The sequence below is a fragment of the Balaenoptera borealis genome (assembly GCF_965194805.1).
Source record: "Balaenoptera borealis genome assembly, chromosome: 7".
NCBI lineage: Eukaryota > Metazoa > Chordata > Mammalia > Artiodactyla > Balaenopteridae > Balaenoptera > Balaenoptera borealis.
In genome coordinates, this window is record NC_138864.1 from 6,891,473 (window position 1) to 6,911,755 (window position 20,283).

The following is a 20,283-nucleotide window of genomic DNA, read 5'->3' on the forward strand; positions in this document are numbered from 1 at the left end:
GCAGGAGAGCTCCTGCAGGAGAGATGCCCGAGGGCCCTGGGATACACTCTGACCTCACTTCCCCTCGGTGAACCTTGGTGTCCTCACTGTCCAACGAAGATAAGAACAGCGCCGACTTCACGAGACGTTGTAAAGATGAAGTTAAATGAGATGATGTACGTAAGGTCTGAGCATTGCAGCTGAAACACAACAAGCACCGAACCGGTGTTGGTCATTATAATTGTTTCATGCTGACCTTGGGACCAGTTGGCTGAGGACGGGATGAGGCGCCCTCTCTGCCCAGGAGCCACGGAAAGGCTTTGTGCCGGTGAGCGGACCGCTGCATGTGGTCGGTACGGCACCACGGCCTTTCGCCCTCAGTTGGTTTAACATTAAACGCTCCTAGCCGGGCTGGACAATGTTTCTCCGCTAGGACTTGACCCGTAGTCCAACGTACCACCCACCAGGAAGGACGTTAGACATGACGGCTTCACCCAGTCTAGCCGCTGGCCCCCGATCGGATCAATGCTGACCATTTTCCGGGGATGGGGATCAGGTGGAATCGTTGAAAGCCGCAGTGCACGTGGGAGCTTCCCGTGGGATTGGCTGCTGTCGCTGTATTGCACCCCATGCCACGATCTCCGCAGACAAGGGCTGTTCTCTGGTATTTCGGGGGCACAAAATTTCTGCACCAATTAAATAGTAAGAGCTTTGAAAAGAATGTGTGTTATTTGTCCTCGAACTCCTTATGGCCAAGAAAACTGCTTTGCACATAAACAGAAACTCAGTATCCCTTTGTTATGGACCGAATTCTGTCTCCACAAAATCCGTATGTTGAAGTCCTAACCTTAGGGTCTCGGAATGTGACTGTATTTGGAGATGGGGCCTTTAAAAGAGGAGATCAAGTTAAAATGAGGCCATCGGAGTTGCTCCTAACCCAATATGACTGGTGTCCTTATAGAAGAGGAAGAGACAGTGAGAACACACACACACACACACACACAGAGGGAAGGCCACGTGCGGACACAGCAGGAAGACGGCCATCTACAGGCCACGAGAGAGGCCTCAGGAGAACCGACCCTGCAGACACCTTGATCTCAGACTTGAGCCTCTGGGACTGTGGGAAACCAAGGTCTGGTGTTCAAGCCCCATGGTGGCGTTTTGTCAGGGCAGCCTGAGCAGAATGGTCACCTTTTAAACTTAGCTGGTCGGCAGGCACTATTCGAGGTAAAAATTCAGACTTTGGGGCCCACGAGGCTGTGCTCAGACAGTGCTTCAGCCTTACTCTTTAACTGTTCTCGCTGCCGTGACCTTGAGCAAGTCACTTACGCTTCGTGGGCCCCGAGAGCCGTAAGAGGAGACCCTGTCCCCACAAGAGCGGCTGAGACAGTGTAAGATCATGCAGCAGCACCGTGTTACAAGATAATGTCAGCAGACACTAAATCTAACTGCCACGAGGTATTTTGCCCACATACGCACCACTCCGTCCCCTGACTCTGCCCCACAGAAAAATTCTTTCCTCTGTTCCACTGAACGAAGCGTTTCTAGAGGGTCCACTTGCTGCTTCCCAACCTGTCCTCTGGGGCCTCAGGATCGGGACTCAAATATCTGAATGGAGCTGTCATGTCCCAGTCGGCCTTTCCTTCTCTCAATATTCTAATAGTTTAAAATATTCTCACTTCTGCTGTTTTTAAAAAAAGGGATGGCAATTTCCAGACTCATCAATTCCCAGAAGGTTCTCCTCTGGGCATCTTTAGTTTTCGTCTCTTACAATGTGGCCCGGACACACGGCCACCCAGGCGCAGACGCGATCGGCACCAGCCCCTCCCTCCATCGCACCGGGGTCGGTGGAGCTCAGGATGCTGGAAGCTCTGCACAGCTTCACCTGGCTGCCCATACCACCCAAACGCCAGCGCCCTTCCCTCGGGCGTTCTGGCCCTGGAAGCCTGGGGGCCCAGGGTCAGCCTTGGATTGGGGAAAAAGGAGGGGCTGAATGGGACCTGGGGACCCTCTTGTCCAGGATCTGCAACACAGGGATCACAGGGGTGACTCATCTTGGGGCCACTAGAGCCCCAGCTCAGCCCGAATGCCCCCACCCCGAATGCCACCCCACTGAAGACCTGCTCAGCCTACCGGCCGCTCGGGGTCCCGACAGACCCTCCTGCCCACCTGCCTTCATCCACCTGAACCTCCAGCGGAATCGCTCATTTGAGTCAATGATTAAAACAAGGCCCGCCCTCCCTGGACTTGTCGCCCGAGAGCTCCGCCCAGACAGACGACTCATCCACCCTGATGCGAGACAAGGTTATGTAGTCTCCCCCGAGTCTCCTTAGCCCACACCTCTCTCTTCAGTAACGCTCGCAGGGCGTCTGCTGCCTGCCAGGTACTGTGCGTGGAGCCTGGGACCTAATGCGGAACACGGCACTGTCCCAGGCCGGGAAGCGGTCCAGGGCACAGCAGTTCCAAGCTGTGTGCTGAGACGGTGGGACCGAGACGGTGCTATGGGCCTGTCTGGACTCTGTCACCAGTGGTCCCTCTACTTAGTGGCCCATAACCGAGCTCTGCTGAGGATTTCTCGGAGAAGAGCTGACAGAAAGGGTTGTCCTACAAAGACACTGAACCGGAAAATCAGGCACGCTGCAAAACGCATTCCGTGTCACAATGTCTTGGACCAGCTCCTCCTCCAAGGGACAGGGACAGAGCCACACAGAGCGCGACGCACTGCACCCAACAAATCAGGGAGATTTTGCACTCTGCTCATGGGGTGGATGCGGTGGGGAAAAGCGCGATGACTTCTGGCAGGAAGTCACTTGCCGCATCCTGCTTGGGACCAAAAATCCAGAGCGAGGCCCTGCTGCGGGAAGAGAGTGCCAGGCACATCTTGGTTGGGGTAAGGCTTTTCAAAAGCAAGAAACGTTCCCCAAAGGCCCAGAGGCAACACACAGAAAAAGCCAAAAGGTCTGCCGGCATGAGACGCTGGGATGGAGGCCTCCCTTCCTGCCCATCCACGCAGGGAGCAAGGGTGGGCGGGGGCTGGAGCACGCGGAGGGAGGGGACTTACAGGCTGGGCCCTGGGGGGCCAGGGGAGGGACCCGGGTCCGCTCAGCTCCTCTGGGGAAGCCGTGCTGTTAGGTGCTGACCTCCAGCCGGACACAAAATGTACTACCTGCCCTGCTCTTGACCTTCCCCAGAGGGATGGGCACTGCGAAACGGAAATGAAACAGCCCTCCCGGGGATCTGCGGATGGCCGCTCAAGGGCGCGGTCAGGTTCGCTGGGGGATGGGAGGACTTCTGCCACATCTCAGGGGAAGTCCCCGCCGCTGGCCCCGGCGTGCGGTGGGGGGTCTATTCCAGTTCCAGGACCAGCCCCTGGAGACAGAGGACCCCTCCTTCACGCTGACACCCTCTTCCTCTCCCAGCTCCGGTTCATCTCTTACAAACTCACTGGCAGAGGGGAAGCGTCTGCAGGTGAAGGAGGGCCAGGTCCTCCTCTGGTTAAGGGGGCAACCTGCAAGGGGGACGCCCAGCGATGCCGCAGGAGGCGGAGCGGGGCTGAGTCAGCTCCACCGTTCTGGGCTGCGTGGCCACCAAGTTTCCTCCATTCACCTGAAGAAGGGCCTTCATAGTCGGCAAACCTGCCGGGACCGCTGTGAGGGTGAAATCCGACCATTTATGGGGAAGCGTACTTTTCAAATGTTGAAAACAGTGTCACACACACATATACGTTATCACTCTGAAGAAACATGGTTGAGAGGCTTTGGAAGACCAAACGGACTGAAGGGAATTTAACAGGGTATACAGATCAAAAGGGAGAAAAACCTGGGTTGCAGAAGAAGACTGACCAGAAGAGGAGAGAGAAGGGGGAAGAGATGGAGGGTGGGGGGAAGGGAGAGAAGAAACCCAGAGCTCTGCTGTGCTGGCGATCCATCCGCATCCTCTCGGTGTGTCTCTGCACCCACAGAACAGACGGGCAGGGGATGCGCCGGGGGGCGGGCCCAGCGCCGGCCACACCCCTGCCGGCCCCGCCCACCGCTCCCCGTCAGCCCGCTGCTGCTGCTCTCCAGGCTCCTTTGGGCCGTGATGTCTGTGCCACGTGCGGCGTTCTGCTCTAACTCCGATGGACCCTTCGCATCTCAGAGGACCGCCCATTCCTCAAGGACCCCTCGCAGCAGCTGCTCTGGTCTCACCCCGCCCACCTGCCGCCCGCCCCTCACGGTCCCTGCACCTGGTCCCGTCCGCAGCACGGGGTCATTTCCAGCTCCGCATCTACTCTTAGCTCCCGTCCCTCAGCGATAAGCACATCCTGCAGGCATGGTCCAGAGGGGCTGCCCTTTCTACACTGGCTCTGGAGCAAAGCAGTTCTTTAGCTATTTCCACATAAATTCTGAAACCGGTGTTTTCACTTCGACAGGATCCATCAATAGGTGCTTGATACATGAATGATGCACGTATGAACTAATTTAATATAAACGTTTACTGATGGAACGGCTTGATGGGAGACGCTGGGGAGAGGTTAGTGAATAAAGAAACAAAACCTCCTTCCCCGGGCGGACGGGTGAGCAGCTACAAGAAAAACGGAACAGGGGAAGGAGGCAGAGAGTGACAGAGGGCAGAGGGCGTCAGAAGGGGCACGGAGCAGGGCCGGGGCAGGGAGCACGGGAGGGCCTGTGGGGAGGGCTGAGAGCACAGGCGGCGACTGGCCCAGAGCGCGGCGGCCCGGGGGGAGGTGAAGCCCCCGAGGCTTTAAGACAGGATGTTCCTTCTATTGTGTGGAGTATGGCATAAAGAGGAGGCCGAGGGGGAGGGACGGAAGCAGATGCAGGGACCAGTGAGGAGTTACGTCCTGGGACTGCACCAGGGCACTGGGGGGCGGGGAGGGCACGGTGGGAGGACCTGGATTCGGATCAGGATTCCCCGACAGGTGGGATGTGAAGTGTGAGAGACAGCGTGCCCTGTGGATCCGAGACCCTGACCCCTTCATCCCTCACGTGGGGTGGAGTCCAGGGGGGCCTCCCCCCACCCAGCCTCGTCTGATGCACAAGGCGAGTTGAAGGACAACTCCTCTCTGCTGAACCCCGTCCACCTTGGCTCCTCCCTGCTCAGCCCAGCACTGCAGGAAGCTGACATGCCAGCCGTAGCCAGAAGTCTTTCATTATTATGAAAAATAAATTCTAAAAAGTCTCCAAGCATCAACCACCTTTCCAGAAACAAAAGAACCACCACCAAGAGGCGTGTGATAGGAAACGGAGTGGACCTCACCCCAGGAGGCCCAGGGGTGACAAGCAATGACTGCAAAGTCAGAATCACTTCGACCTCAGCATCTTCTGGATGTTCGTTCCAATAAGCAAAAAACATCAGTCCTAACGGGAGAGGAGACAGGATCTGGTCCCGCTGGCCGCGTGGCCTGATCACCCCCCCGTCCACGGTCCTGCTCCCTGCAGATTCCCTGGAACCAGGGCCACCAGGGCTGCCACACTGCCTTCCCTCTGCTCTGGCCCGGGAAGCAGAGCGGGTCAGGAACAGGCCAGCAGGACCAGAGACACGGCCACAGAAGTCCACCCTGACCAGGGCCACGTGCAAACCCCCGTTCTTGATGAAACGTGTCTTTGGGAGTCCGGACAGCAGAGTTTTATGATTTCCTGTAATATTCTAATTACCTAACTCTCGTGATGATCCAGAAAATGGAACTTGCAAGTAGTAGTGCTTTCCGCTAAATTCCCAACATTCCCAAATTATCCTACTTATTTACACAGTAGGAGATACTGTGTTCTTATGTGTACATTGTACTGAGATATTACAGTAATGAATGTCAATTCATGTTTTCAAGTGCAGGGCCTTGCGTATAGCAGCTGTTCAAAAATATCTGTTGACTACACAAGCATATATTTCATAGAAAGTTCCATTTTGGCTTATACTAATAACTGATCATAACACGCCTCCGTCATCTCTCATTATAATAGCCGACATCACGAGCTATTTTCGTCTCAAAGCAATAAACTGGACATAATGTACAAATGCACTGTCATGTTGGAATTATATGGAGCTGAACGTAATGAACACAATAATTCAAATAAAATAGGACAAAAGAACGCCTCAATAACTAAAATATTTTTTGAATTACTTCTATTTACAAAAAAAAAGATGCACAGCTGTATAACAACTGGATATTGACTGAATAAATTAATGGCTAGCTGTTTATTCCATATTTGTGGATGATGACAGCTAAAATTAGACACAGCATTGTCTAGCAGACTTCCACAAGTTACTTTTAATCAATGGACAGAGATAAAAAGTGAAATGAGCTGCTCAGTTAACCTGACAGGGGCCGTACAAATGCGATGTCGGCCGATGCGGTTCACGGGATTTTCTGTCTTTAATGGGTGAATTGAGTCCCCTGAGGAAGGATGACTTGACAGTATTCTAGTCTCTTCGTCTCAAACAGGGGCTCCAAAGGGATGACCAACTGCCTTCTCCTCCACAATCCTCCGAAGGTGTGGACTAGTGAGTAGGCTGTTTGAGCTTTGTGCCCAGAGGGGAAAATGCCACCAAGATGAGGAGGCATCCTTTAACAGAATAAGCCTGCCCCAGGGACTTGGCAACTTTTCATTATACATTTGGTGTTTCTAGCAATGAAGAGTTTGATCTTTAAATACAATCTTCCACTTGGTTAATGCAGGACCCTGGCCAGGTCCCCTGCACCCTGGCTCCTCCACTCCCCAGGGCCCTGGGGCCAGCTCTCACCTCCACTCCACAGTACAGTCTGCACACCTAAGAAAACAAGTCTCAGAAGTGGAGCAACTTGCCAAGATCATATTCCCAGGAATGACAGAGCTGCTGGCATCTGAATCCAGGAAGCGGCTCCAGGGGCCTTGCTCTGACCTCTACCCCGTGTACTTGGGGAGGCTGCTTTGATCGTTCCCATTTTGTAGAGGAGGAAACGGAGGACCAGCGAGTGAGTGGAGGGCTGTCCACCCGGGCACCTGTGTCCTCAGCCCCTATTCATGATCTGAATGCTGACCCATGCTGATCCAAGAGCAGCCCCAGGGGGAGAAATGTGTGCAAATGACAGGAAGGCAAGTCTCCTTGGGGTCCGTTGTAAGACTTGTTGTATAAAGGGGGCTCTGACCCAAACACAGATGCAGCAAGCCCTTGTGCAGGGCTAAGGACAAGGCAAGGGGTCATCTCAGCATGGAGCAAGACGGGGAGAGGACAGTGTGGCCCCTCCAAGATGAAAGAGGGAGAAAGATCCCGTCTGGAACAGGCAATTCCTCTGTCCTTTCTCCCAGGTCCCAGTGAAAAGAAGTGGGACCTACTCATTTATCTTAATATATAGCTTTAGGCCTCAGCTAACGGTGCACGATGGTGGTAACTTTTGTGCCGAAGAATCTCTCCAGATCTGTTAAAAGTATTTATACTGAGTAGACCTGCTTCTCTCACATCTGATTAGTCCAAATTCTGGGCGGGCAGATGGGGCAGGTAGAGGTCTGTGGGGTGGTGGTTCTCAAAGTGGGGTTTGTCTGGGAACTTGCTGAACCCCGAGTTCTCAGGCCTGGCCCCAGACCTCCTGAATCAGAAACCCTCAGTGTGGAGCCAAGGTAAATGTGTTTTCACAAGCCCTTTGGGGGGATTCTGATGCTCACTGAAGCTTGAAAAATACTGACTTAGCACATGGTGCCCTAATGTATAGATCATTCCTGTCTGAACGTTCCACGTAATTAAAACATCATTCAAGGCACTGGGACGAGAGGTGAAGGTCTGAGGCAGAGAGCAGTTCCACCTTTTTCTGAAAATGGCACGTGGCTTCCCTCGTCTCACTGACCCCTCTGTCGAAGGGCTGGTACGAGGATGCCACCCATCTCTCTCACTGGCTCAAATGCCTCTGGAAAAATCTCCTTGAAAAGTACTTTTAGAAATAACAAATACTCAAATCATGAGTATATAAGCAGGTTGCAAATTCTGAGACAAAGATTACAGTTTTTAAAAGTTTCAGATGACCTGGAAGATGGCTGAAATTATTTTGCCTTTAAGACCTGAAAAAGTAAATAGAGTCGCCCCTCAGTCTCAGTGGGAGATGTTTCCAGGACTCCTTCAGATACCAAAATCCTCAGATGCTGAGGCCCTTCTATAAAATGGGGCAGTATTTGCACATAATCTACCCATGTTCTCCTGTGTACTTTAAATCATCTCTAGGTGACTTACAATACTTAATACAGTGTAAATGCTATGTAGATAGTTGCCAGCAAACAGCAAATTCAAGTTTTGCTTTCTGAAATTTTCTGGAATTTTTTTTTTTCTGACTCTTTTTGATCCATGATTGGTTGAATCTGAGGATGGGGAAACCCATAGACAGGAAGGGGCTACTGTACTGAATTTTTAATACTAGTTGATAAGAAAAAAGTCTTTTAAAAGAAGAAAATCTAAGCATTCCCATTTTCCTATAAACTAGTCACAGCCTTGAAAATAATCCTTTCCTCCTGATTCAGGATATTCGTGTTAGTAACAGTTGCATATAAATAAGGCTTTCCAAACAAACATCTTATCTTTATATGGGAGGAAGTTCAGGAAGAAGGAATTGACGTTCTTCCCCAACGACGACAATACATTTTTGGGTTCCTTTCCCAGAAATTAGTAAATAACAAAATACCTTTCATTTAGAAAGAAAAAAAAAAAAAAAAGCATGGTCATAGCAAATGCTTAAATCTAATCCATATGCCATTCATATTCTTAAAAAAGGAGATGGCTGATGTGAGTCAATTTCTCCACTCATTCTGTGCCAAATAAAACGGATTTCAGTAAAGAAGCTTTTACTGCCTCAGAGGGAGCTCTATTCATTCTGCAGTGTATACAGTACTATTTATTTTTCATTCCGAATTCCCTATTCTCTACTTAATATACATTTTCCCACTCAAGCCGACTTTATCCACTCTGGATAAGCACATAAAAATCTGAAAAACATAACTTCTCTGGATAGAAGGAATTTTTAAAGTGCTGATGCAGCACAGCAAAGGACACCATAAACGACATGAAAAGACAACCTATGAACTGGGAGAAAATATTTGCAAATGGTGCGACTGACAAGGTCTTAATTTCTAAAATATACAAACAGCTCCTACAATTCAATACAAAAAAACAAACAACCCAATTGAAAAATGGGCAGAAGACCTAAATAGACATTTCTCCAAAGAAGACGTACAGATGGCCAATAGGCACATGAAAAGATGCTCAAAAAAAAAAAAAAAAGAAAAGATGCTCAATATCTCTAACTATTAGCGAAATGCAAATCAAAACTACAATGAGCTATCACCTCACACCGGTCAGAATGGCCATCATTAAAAAGTCTACAAACAATAAATGCTAGAGAGGGTGTGGAGAAAAGGGGGGAACCCTCTTGCACTGTTGGTGGGAATGTAAATTGGTGCAGCCACTATGGAGAACAGCATGGAGGGTCCTTAAAAAACTAAAAATAGACCTACCATATGATCCAGCAATCCCACTTTGGGGCATATGTCCGGAGAAAAACAAGGTTCGAAAGGATACATGCACCCCAGTGTTCATTGCAGCACTGTTTACAATAGCCAAGACATGGAAGCAACCTAACTGTCCATCGACAGATGAACAGATAAGGATGTGGTATATATATACAATGGAATACTATTCAGCATAAAAAAGAATGAAATAATGCCATTTGCAGCAACATGGATGGACCTAGAGATGATCATACTAAGCAAAGTAAGTCAGAAAGAGAAAGACAAATACCATATGATATCACTTATATGTGAAATCTAAAATAGGACACAAATGAACTTATCTACAAAATAAAAACAGATTCACAGACATAGAGAACAGACTTGTGGTTGCCAAGGGGGTGGGGGGTCAGGAAGGGATGGATGGGGAGTTTGGGATCAGCAGACGCAAACTATTATACATAGAATGGACATACGACAAGGTCCTCCTGTAGAGCACAGAGAACTATAGTCAATATCCTGTGATAAACCATAATGGAAATGAATATGAAAAAGAATATATATATATATATATATATATATATATATATATATATATATATATATATATAAAGCTGAGTCACTGCTATACAGCAGAAATTAAACACAACATTGTAAATCAACTATACTTCAATAAAATTTTTAAAAATACCAATGCAGTGTAGCATCTACATTCTATAACATTAGGCAAATGCAATTCTTATTGAAATAAAGCTTAAATTATACTGATATTGGAACTCACACTTGTCACCACTAAAGAAATACCCCTCCCCATCAAAAGCAACAAGACACCCCCCAGAGGTAGGTGGTTGAAAATTGCTAAATGCTGTAAGAATGCTCTGTGTCATGAGAAAGTTCGAAATCTAACTCCCCACAAAATAACGGGTGAAACGCACTGCAGACCCCCATGGGAAGCAGCTCTGTGTTCATGAGTCTGAGCTGTTTAGTTGGGCATGCGTATGGCAGAACAATGCCAGTTTGGTGTGTGCCTACATTTCTTTTATCAAAAGACAGTGAAAATATGATGGAAAACTCAAAATAAATTAGTAGTAGTAGAAACTGTTTAAAAAACATAAAAATCAAAAGTTTTCTTGTAAACTGTGTTGCATTACAGGCTTTTCAGACAGACTGCAAGGACTGTGGATGGAAAGACCGTTAGATGGGGACAGGGGTGTCTCTAGACCAGGGATAAGGAACACCCCTGGAGGGACTGAGAAAGGTGACCAATGAACAGACAGACTGATACACAGACAGACAGATGACCAGGCTGGAAAGGAAAGGAAGTGAGGTGTCATGACACTGCCACGGAGCCAGTAACGTGACTGCTGACCACGATACAGGGGCCAAGCCTCCCGTCTGAAAGGTACAGATGTGGTTTCTAATTTATTATAAGGAAAGTCAGTTTATGAATAAGCACAAAAGGGCCGGGCCTCAAGACCAGCAGGGTGTGATGCTACAGACCCCGTGAAGCAGACCCGGGCCAGCCAAGCAACACCACAGCAGGAGAAAAGTGTCAGGAGAGTCAGCTCCTGCTGGAGGAGAGCTGGGCTGAAAGGGGCTCCACATAGATGTTCCTATTTGTGGGGTGGTATCTGCCCAGGAAGCTGCCAGACAAGTCGTCGGGAACCATCTCAGCTCAGTGAGGAACAGTGGGTCCTTCTCCTTACGCTGCAGGCCGATCCGCTTCTCAGGGTCTCTGCGGAACACTCCTGTTGCTGCCCAGGAGAGCTTGGCTTCTAAAAGCACGCAGAGCACATCGTCCGTCCTGGCCACCCTTGGGTGTCATCCCTGTCACATCCCACTCAAATAATTTTTTTCAGTGTCACATTGTAAGCTGGAAAAACTGTCAAAGAGTGTCCTGGCCTCTGGAAAATGAGGGCCTGGGATGTCAAATAGTGTTTCAAGGCCAATCATCAGGCGGATGAAGGAAGAAGCCCAGAGTAAGAGGCCAGCCGAGGCCAGCCGCTAGGGACGCGGGCTCTGCCCGGTCACCACGGGACAGTCACGTGCAAAGCCATTCCTCTGCTCCGAAGGCTCCGCAGATACAAGGCCTCCCTAAATAGATGTTATGTCACATAGGAACCCACTTCACGTGCAAACACCTTCTCAGCTGTCCTGCGAACGCGGTTTATTTGGCACCTATATCATATTATGTGTCACTCTCATCTTATACACACTCCAGGCTTCTTACAGTGCCTGCAATTTTCTCATTAAGCAACGGTGCCCCACATTTCAAAGCTAAAGATAAAATAAATGTTAATCAACAAGCCTAAGCCTTTTAAGGGCTGAAGGCATAAAAATAGTTTCCCATCTTCCCTAAATGAAGCGACGCGGCATCTCACTTTGACATCTGAATAAAGCGTAACTTTTCACCCTGAACCATCTCGTTGCTAAAGCCACAAGCTTGAAGGATGACAGGGCGCACAGGCGCCTTCCAGAGAATTCATGGGTTCATTCAGCAGGCGCCCTGGTCCTGAGCGGCGCCCTCTCCCTACCTTTTCCGACGTCTTGTCTTGCACGGGTGGTCCCGCGCGGGGCAGGGACGGAGGGGGAGGCGCTCGGCGCTTCTTCAGGTCTGACTTGACCGACACCCCTGAGATGTTGCCAAGGGAGCGCGATGGACCCAGTGTAGTGGAACGGGGATTCACGGACGGGGAGTTCGGGGTCGTCAAGCAGCCCTGTCGGGGGAAGAGGCGAACATAAAACCTGATCACTCTGAGATGCTTTTCGGCATATGAATGCTCAGACGTGAAAGCCGAGTGCCCACCACCCACCTGAACTTCTCCCATCATCATTTCCATGGACAGCTTGAATGGCTGGAACAAAACTCTTATTTTCACTCTGCTGGGAAAATGATCACAGACCCCATGGCAGGACACACCTCCTGGTTGTGAGGTTTATTTTCCTAATCATGAAGGAAACAGCAGACTTTTTAAACCTCTAAGAGGAATTCTTACCAGCTAGAATCATGGAAGATCCTCAACCCACCTGCAGTGGTGAATTAACCTCCTTAAATTTTTAACCTGTCGTCAGAGTGAGCACTTAGATGCTGAAAAGAGGAAGGAACAGATCAAGAAGTATATTTCTGCTGGAGAAGAAGCCCGTCTTTGCCATCTTGAGAAGTACTTCACCCGCTGCCAGGGAGGGGCTTAGGTTTCTTCTAACTTTGAGAAGTTTCAAACAAGTGGCCGGGTAGTATAAACAGCCTGCTGTGAAGACTTTACGTGACCACCAAATGCAGTACTTCATGACAGATCCCTAATCAACTGAAAATAAATTCAACCTAACACACTAATTAATTGTTCCCAAAGAGCAAGGTCTATATCCAGGGAGCAGACTAAAGGCACATATATATTTTTCCAGTTTTTCCTCCTAGGTCCTGCTTAATAGAATCATATGAGTGTTAGTGCAGGAAGGGCATTTAGAGAACTAGCAGTCTAATTCCAAATTAAAACTGAAATGGAGGCCACCCCCTGCCCTGCTGTGCCCTCTGCCCTGTCCCGTCCCTCCCCAGCACTGGTGTCCCAGCCTGGTGTAGTCCACACCGAGGCCAGTGCAGTGTAGTGGTCAGCCCACAGATGGGGGGGACACACTGCCTGAACTCAATTCCTGGCTTTGCCGCTGATAAGCTGTGTGACCTTGGACAGGTTTCTTAACTTCTCTCTGCCTCAGTTTATCTCCTGTAAAATTGAGGTCAATAACAGCACCTCCATCACAAAGAAATCGTGGGAACTGAATGGGTTACGACAGATGAAAGAGCCTTAAGAGAGTGCTAGGCACAAAGTAAGCATCTGATATGTGCTATTATAGTTATCATGCAAATGTGAGCCCCCTGAGGACGACGATTATTCCCTGTTTGCACCCATGGCAGTGTCCCTGGCTCCTAGTATCTCCTGGTACCCGGAGGGCCCTTGAGTCCACGTTTGCAGAAATGAGTGGGTGGGGAACTCTACCCTCACGTTTCACACAATGAACTTGTGGGTGAGCTTTCATCTGAAACATTGGTTCACTATATTTGAAACAAATACAGACAGGAAATTCATCGCATTCAGCAACAGCCCCACATTACCTGCCCTCAGCCTCAAATTCTATTCTGTTCTGCCAATTATACTATCATTCAGTTTCCTGAGAGGATTTCTGAGACTCAGATTTTCTTTTTTTTTTTTTTTTTTACGTGGTTTTTATTTTTTAACATCATTATTGGAAAATAATTGCTTTACAATGGTGTCTTAGTTTCTGCTTTATAACACAGTGAATCAGCTATACATATATATATATCTCCCCATATCTCTTCCCTCTTGTGTCTCCCTCCCTCCCTCCCTCCCTATCCCACCCTTCTAGGTGGTCACAAAGCACCGAGCTGATCTCCCTGTGCTATGTGGCTGCTTCCCACTAGCTATCTATTTTACATTTGGTAGTGTATATATGTCCATGCCATTCTCTCACTTCGTCCCAGCTTACCCTTCCCCCTCCCCGTGTCCTCAAGTCCATTCTCTACATCTGCATCTTTATTCCTGTCCTGCCCCTAGGTTCTTCATAACCATTTTTTTTTTTTTTAGATTCCATGTATACGTGTTAGCATATGGTATTTTTCTCTTTCTGACTTACTTTACTCTGTATGACAAACTCTAGGTCCAACCACCTCACTACAAATAACTCAATTTCGTTTCTTTTTATGGCTGAGTAATATTCCATTGTATATATGTGCCACATCTTCTTTATCCATGAGACTCAGATTTTCCTGTACTTAAATATTAACATCAAAGGAAAACCCAATCCCTGAAGGTTGCTTTTTATGCCAATTCATGCTTCCTTGTGAGACACTGACCATCAAATGCCCTGCTCATCAAATGCAGAACCCCCATAAGGAATAGGTGAGGGATCCACAGGAAATAGCCCAACACCCAGAAAACCCATCGACCCCTACCGAGGCTCCCATAGAAAAATGTAAAGAAAAAATGTCAATGTTTCTCCCGATCCTTGAGTTCTGCAGACATTAGACTCACTGCTAAGCAAATAAGCCAATGCAAAATGAACTCTTAAATACTTTTCTCTGCCTTACATCTACCTCCATAGCAACCATGAACACGCAAGGAGACACGAGAACTTAAATTCACTCAGAGATGCAGGGTCCAGATGATAAAATTAAGCAAATGAAGCAAACCAGAGCAAGGGCTTGACTGGTCCCAGTCTGGAGCTGGGGAGGTGTTGCACTGGGTGGCTGGATCGCTCAAATGCCCCCCCCCCGCATTCAAGGGGGTACAAACTCATGCCATGGAGGTTTGTTAAAACTTGTGAAATACAACGGAGAACTCCACCCACTGCCCGCATCTCTGGAGTGTGCCTGGACCCATTTGGCATCCCATAAACAAGATGTTTGTGACAATGCATTTTACACCCGATACTAATTGCTTTTCCTCCCTCCACCCTGTCTAGACTGGGAACTTCCAATCCCACTTGCTTTAGTCCTCACCAAGACGGTGCGAGCCTGGAGGACCCCTCTGCACCACTCTGAACTCACCTCAGTCCTTTAAGTGCCCTGAGCATTTTCCCAGCTCTGTGCGGACACTCCCTTAAAAGCACTTCACAGCTCACCCATTTTGTATCTATTTCAGGTTCTACCTCTGTCATCCTGTAGCCCTCAGAGCACTGTGACATCTGAGATTGTCAACTCCTTCTTGAGGTGAGGGGCTGACCCAGTACCCACCATGCACACACAGGCAGGAATGTCTCCATCTTTAAAATTGGGGGCATTCCATTTACTTCAAAGTTGTGGTCAGCACTTAGCATGTTTCTGTCACATTAGGGATGTCCCCCCTATGTGGTTTCCTTCTCCTCTGATAAGTATTTTTGGTAAGAATGACCTCATCAGGGCCACAGTGAGATGGCCTTGGGCAGCAGAAAGTTGGACCCCAGAGCCACCCATCCAGGTCCCCCTGCAAGTCCTGGCACCTGTTATCCCGGGCGATGGGCTGCACTCGATCCATTATCTGTGTCTCTGGAACAGAAGTGAATTTTGACACAACAGGTTTTTTAGCCAAATCTGCTCTAGAGAACACACAAACATCTCTCCCCACCCCTAACCCCGCCCCCTACCCCCCCACAATGTCAGGGTCCCCTAGATCTTGGTCCACCAGCCCCTCTCAATTCTGAAACACAAGAGTGTTTCTCAACCTTCAACCCATGGGAAGCCAAAACATTTCGGCTGCCCAGAGAATATTTGTGGTTTAACTCCTGTTTCCTTCTTTCCCCACTCCTGGAATTTGTACACAGAATGTAGAAAAAAAAACCCACAGAGTGATTTGGATGAAAACACTGTTAAGTATCGGATGTCCTTTAAGATGCTCATTCACAACAACATAAAACAAAATGGTAAACCAAGAGTGCGGTCCGTGTAGCCTGGGGTCTAGACAGGCTAGTCCATGCCCTCCTATTCCAGTTTCAGGGTTCTCCCCTGCTACAGAGCGGCCAGGTTCCCTGGGGGACAGACCACGGCTTATCTGCGGGAGGGATCTCATTTCCTGCTCCTGTCCAAACTGGTCAATAACATTTTTTTTTAATATCAAGCCCTTTTCTGGTAGAGGAGTGAGTCATGCCTTTCTACAAAGGTTGGCAACAAGATCCACAGATTCTGGCACTTACAGTCGCACCAGATTTTCTCAGGAGTTTTTCTCCTGTGAGTGAAGCCCAATAAATCATTAAGAAAAAGCAATGGATAATGAAAAGGGAAAAAAGCAAACCCAACCTTTTCCACCCAGAGCTCGTGGGACTTCAGACGGCGGGGTGTACACCTCCTCTGCTGTCCCCGGAGGGCTAGTGAGATGGGAAACAGGACTAAACTCGGTGTATCTGTATCACTGCTGACAGCCCAGGAATTTATTACATTCAGTATAAAATGATAACTTGATCCCATCTCACACACACAGCTGGGAGTGGAGAGCTAGGAAACAATTTCAGGATCTGGTGCCAGCCTGAGAGGAGACCAACATCTCCTGCGACGGTTGATTTTGCCAGAGATCTCAAATTTTAAATGAAAAAATGTATAATTGATTGTTTCCATTTGAAATGCACTCGTTATCTCAGCAAGTCCTGATCTCCTTCTATCTGGTTGTCACTGCAGCCACTTTGCAAATGTCGACTGAAAAAAAAATGCACAAGCTAAAAGTTGAGAATTATGTTATATTCAGCGGACAACACTGAGGACTTAAACCCGGGATGCAGCCTCTCGGATTGCTCTGAGGGACTGCTCGAAGAGGCAAGGGGGGAACCAGGATGTATAGGAGTTTTTGCAAGAAAGACCAGGTAGTCGGAACATCAAAAGATTACTGTTAATGAAAGAAAACCAGACATCTCAAGTTAAGGAATTTAGCTCTTATCAATGTACGGGAAGATGCAAGAATCTGGGCTCACTGAAACCATCCCTTTGATGTGCACCTCACCTATCTGGGGCCAGTGTCCTATGCTTTCTCGTCCTGAATCCCCTCAGGGTGCACCTTCAGTGCAGGGGGCAGGGGGTTGGCGGCTGCAGTGGCTGATGGTGTGATGGCAGGCACCCTGTTTCCATCCTGAGTTCCCTCAGGGCTCACTGTCAGGGCAGCTGTAATGTGATGGCTTGATGGCTGCAACACCCTTTGTTAGGGCAGCAACAATGTTTTCATTGACACAGACGACCTGAGCTTCTCTGTGGGGAGATGCACAGACCCCGGGGGCTTCCCAAGAAGCTGAGCTGGGAAGTGGGCTGGGTGGGTGACCATGGGCTTGGCCTTTGGATTAGCTCTGACTCTAACCCGTTGGGAACGTCACCGCAGGCACAGTGGTCTCTGCGGGGCCAGCAGAGGGCACAGCTGTTACAGCTCCTCATAACCCCAAGGAAAGCTCCGGGAGCGCTGGGTCTCCCTAGAATGATTCTGGGGTGCACTGGCGCTGCAGAGAGCAGCTGCTCTCCTTGACTCATTTGCTTGTCATCGATCAGAGATCAGTACCAGGCAGGACACCGAGTGCGCCCAAGGTGGGTATCACTCCTTCCACGTGAGCCCAGCTGCCCCGTGTGTGTCCTCTGCTGGGGCTCCTGATGTTGTCTGCACCAGGCGGCTCTACCAGCATCCACGTCACAGCCGAAGGGGAGCCATCGGTCCCTGTAAACAGCAAGGCAGCTGTGAACACTGGCTAGAATAGGCTTCCGGAGACAAATGGGTCAATGCTGTACTTGCAACCTTTCTGTTTACATTGATTCCAATAAAAAGTAAGGATGAAGAGTTATGTTGTTCCCATTTCTCAAAACTGTTCATTCTGGCAAAAAAAGAAAAGACTATTTATCTTGTGAGAACCAATCACGTGATCAAGTGGACCTTTTCACATGGTTGGTGAGGAATTCAGGTAGAGGTTTTGGTCTAAATACTGAGGAAAATATTTTGGTTACAGTAAGTACAGTCTAAAATAGCCATCAACCATCCTTTCAGCATCAGAGGCTTCTAAATTAGACCAGATGTTTTTAGGATGGCATGGTTTCAGAGTTTTAACAGTGACGAAAACTGAGGCCCAAGGAAATGAGCTGAGCTCCTCAGGATACCTGAGCCCCTGGGGATGGGATTCAACTAGTCAGTTCCCAAGCTGTCCTGCATCCCTCCTCTCCTTCCATCACACTGCCCCCTTCTCAAAGGATTTCATACAGCTTCGCTTTTTCCTTTCTGTCCTTCCTTCCTTCCTTTCTTCTTCCCTCTCTCCCTCCCTCCCTTCCCTCCTCCCTTTCTTCCTTTTCTCCCTTCCTTCCTTCCTCCCTCCCTCTTTCCTTCCTTCCTTCCTTCCTTCTTGGTCAAAGAATCAAGTGGGAGAGAAGCTGCAGTCAGACCTGTTACCCACATCGCCTTTTCTTCGGACCCAGGCTTTGGCAGGGATCTAAGGCAGGACCACACGACAGAAACCAGGCGGCATGGATGGACCCCGCTGTCCTGCCCACACTCACAGGGATCCGCTGGGCACAGCAGCCCAGATCTAGCAAAAGTCCTCTGATGTGAAAGCAGAGAACTTCGCTTCCCATCCCGCGGCTGCTGGCACCTTCCTGGACACTGGGCCAGGCAAAGGTCCCTTCCTCAAGGGTGTACTCTGCCTGATTTTTCTTATCCTAGGAGAACAGCCTTCCTGATGGACACACCCATGGCTGCATCCCTCGGCCAGAGGGCACCAGGTCTTCCCACGACCTGGAAATCTGGCGTCAATTCAGAGTAAAGGGCAAACCAAGAGGCTGAAGCCCACCAGCTTCGTGAGAACGAATCCCCGTGATGGGCAGAGAAACGGAACTTATGAATCTAGTTTCTACTCTGCGATGTGAGTGGGAAACGGCCATTCTCCGCGCCAAATGCCTTGGGGGGATGCCTGAGGAAAGGCATTTCTATAGAAGATAAGTTGCAGAAGCTATCTGGCCAACAAAATACTGTGTCATAGAAGCTCTCTGATGGTTACAAGCATCAGAACAATTTCAGATCATTTCTCCACTGGCAGGATTTCCCCTGAACTTACAGGAAAATGTAAGTGTGCCAGGGCATCCAACTGGTAGTATCTTTCTTGTAACAAAACTCAGGGAAGAAACTGAAGGTGAGCTGGATTAGTCCGAACCTTCTGCTGTAGGACCTTCTGAAAACCAAAACCTGTTAGCGAAGATGGGAATGCTTGGGATATACTGATTATTCGTAATTGGCCACTTTCACCAGGACCATTTTAGAAAGCCAGAAATTTCTGAAAAGCTTGTGAATGAAAAGGGAACAAGCCTTGGTGTAATTCAAAGATGTAGAACACGCGATGCCCGGCCCCAGGAAGGCCATGGTCCTGACGGGGAGGGCGCAGGGGCCCCAGGGGTCAGTGTGCAGGCTCTGCAGGGGGTGTGGAGGAGGAGAGGAGAGGAAGAGCACTGAGGGAGGTGGTGTGATGGTGAGTGGGGGGGTGGTGAGCATAACGCATGGGGAGCAGGAGAATGAGGGGGGCCAGGGCTCCACGCACGTGTGTGTGTGTGTGTGTGTCTGTGATGGCTTGCTGTGGTTCTATGTGAGATTTCAACGGAGGCAAACTCAATTCAGCACAATTTTGGCGGCGGGGGGAGATGGTGCTAATTCACACGAACAATAAAACCTTCATAACAAATGTTTCCCTTTAAAATGTGCGAAATTTCCCAAAATTTGTACCGTAGCAGGTTTTGAATATTGATCTGTAAGTCGTTTACTAAAATTCATCAGGAGTAAGATTTCCTACATAGCCACAGTTGAGATCAATGGATTCCTCCAAAGGACATCAGGCCTCGCATGTCAAGCGGCTCCTGTGCATTTCATCGATACCTGGGCTGGATGAGGGAAGGAAATGGGGGCCTGGCTACCAGTTGGTACTGGCCGGGTTTCAGGGCTGCCGGAAAAGATGCCTCATCCCCTTATAGAAACAAAACTAGAATGAGAACGAATCTCTCTGCCAGAAACCAGATGATTTCTAACTCTTGGATCAGATCAGGAAGGCTTCTCCCTAACTCTAGGTAACCGAGTCATTAGGTGGAGGAAACTAAACTGATTAGATTTCTCTTCCGGCAAATTCATCTTCAAGTAAAATAGGAGGGTTTTTTAAGAAGCAGGAAGTGTAGGTGTGATTCAATTGTCTCTCAGCTGAGGAGACCAGCTCTCACCTGTCCAAGCACCCCCCTCTCACCTGCAAAGACATCCATCATCCTTTGCTATCTACAGGCATCGTGCTGTAGAACAGCAATCACAAATTCCAGTATCCAAAATGGGACCCTTATCCAAGTGGCCCAGGAAAAAGGCCCAAT

At 48.9% G+C, this 20,283-nt stretch overlaps 1 protein-coding gene across 16 annotated transcripts in view; it reads right to left on the reverse strand.

Moving 5' to 3' along the window:
- COBL (cordon-bleu WH2 repeat protein) overlaps nucleotides 1–20,283 on the reverse strand; it is a 273,659-nt gene that overhangs the window by 106,474 nt on the left and 146,902 nt on the right. For all 16 annotated transcript variants that reach the window (XM_082399294.1, XM_082399296.1, XM_082399286.1 and 13 more), the window contains one exon: nucleotides 11,978–12,160. In XM_082399294.1, the coding sequence (XP_082255420.1) occupies nucleotides 11,978–12,160 (183 nt within the window). The remainder of the gene's footprint in view (nucleotides 1–11,977; nucleotides 12,161–20,283) is intronic.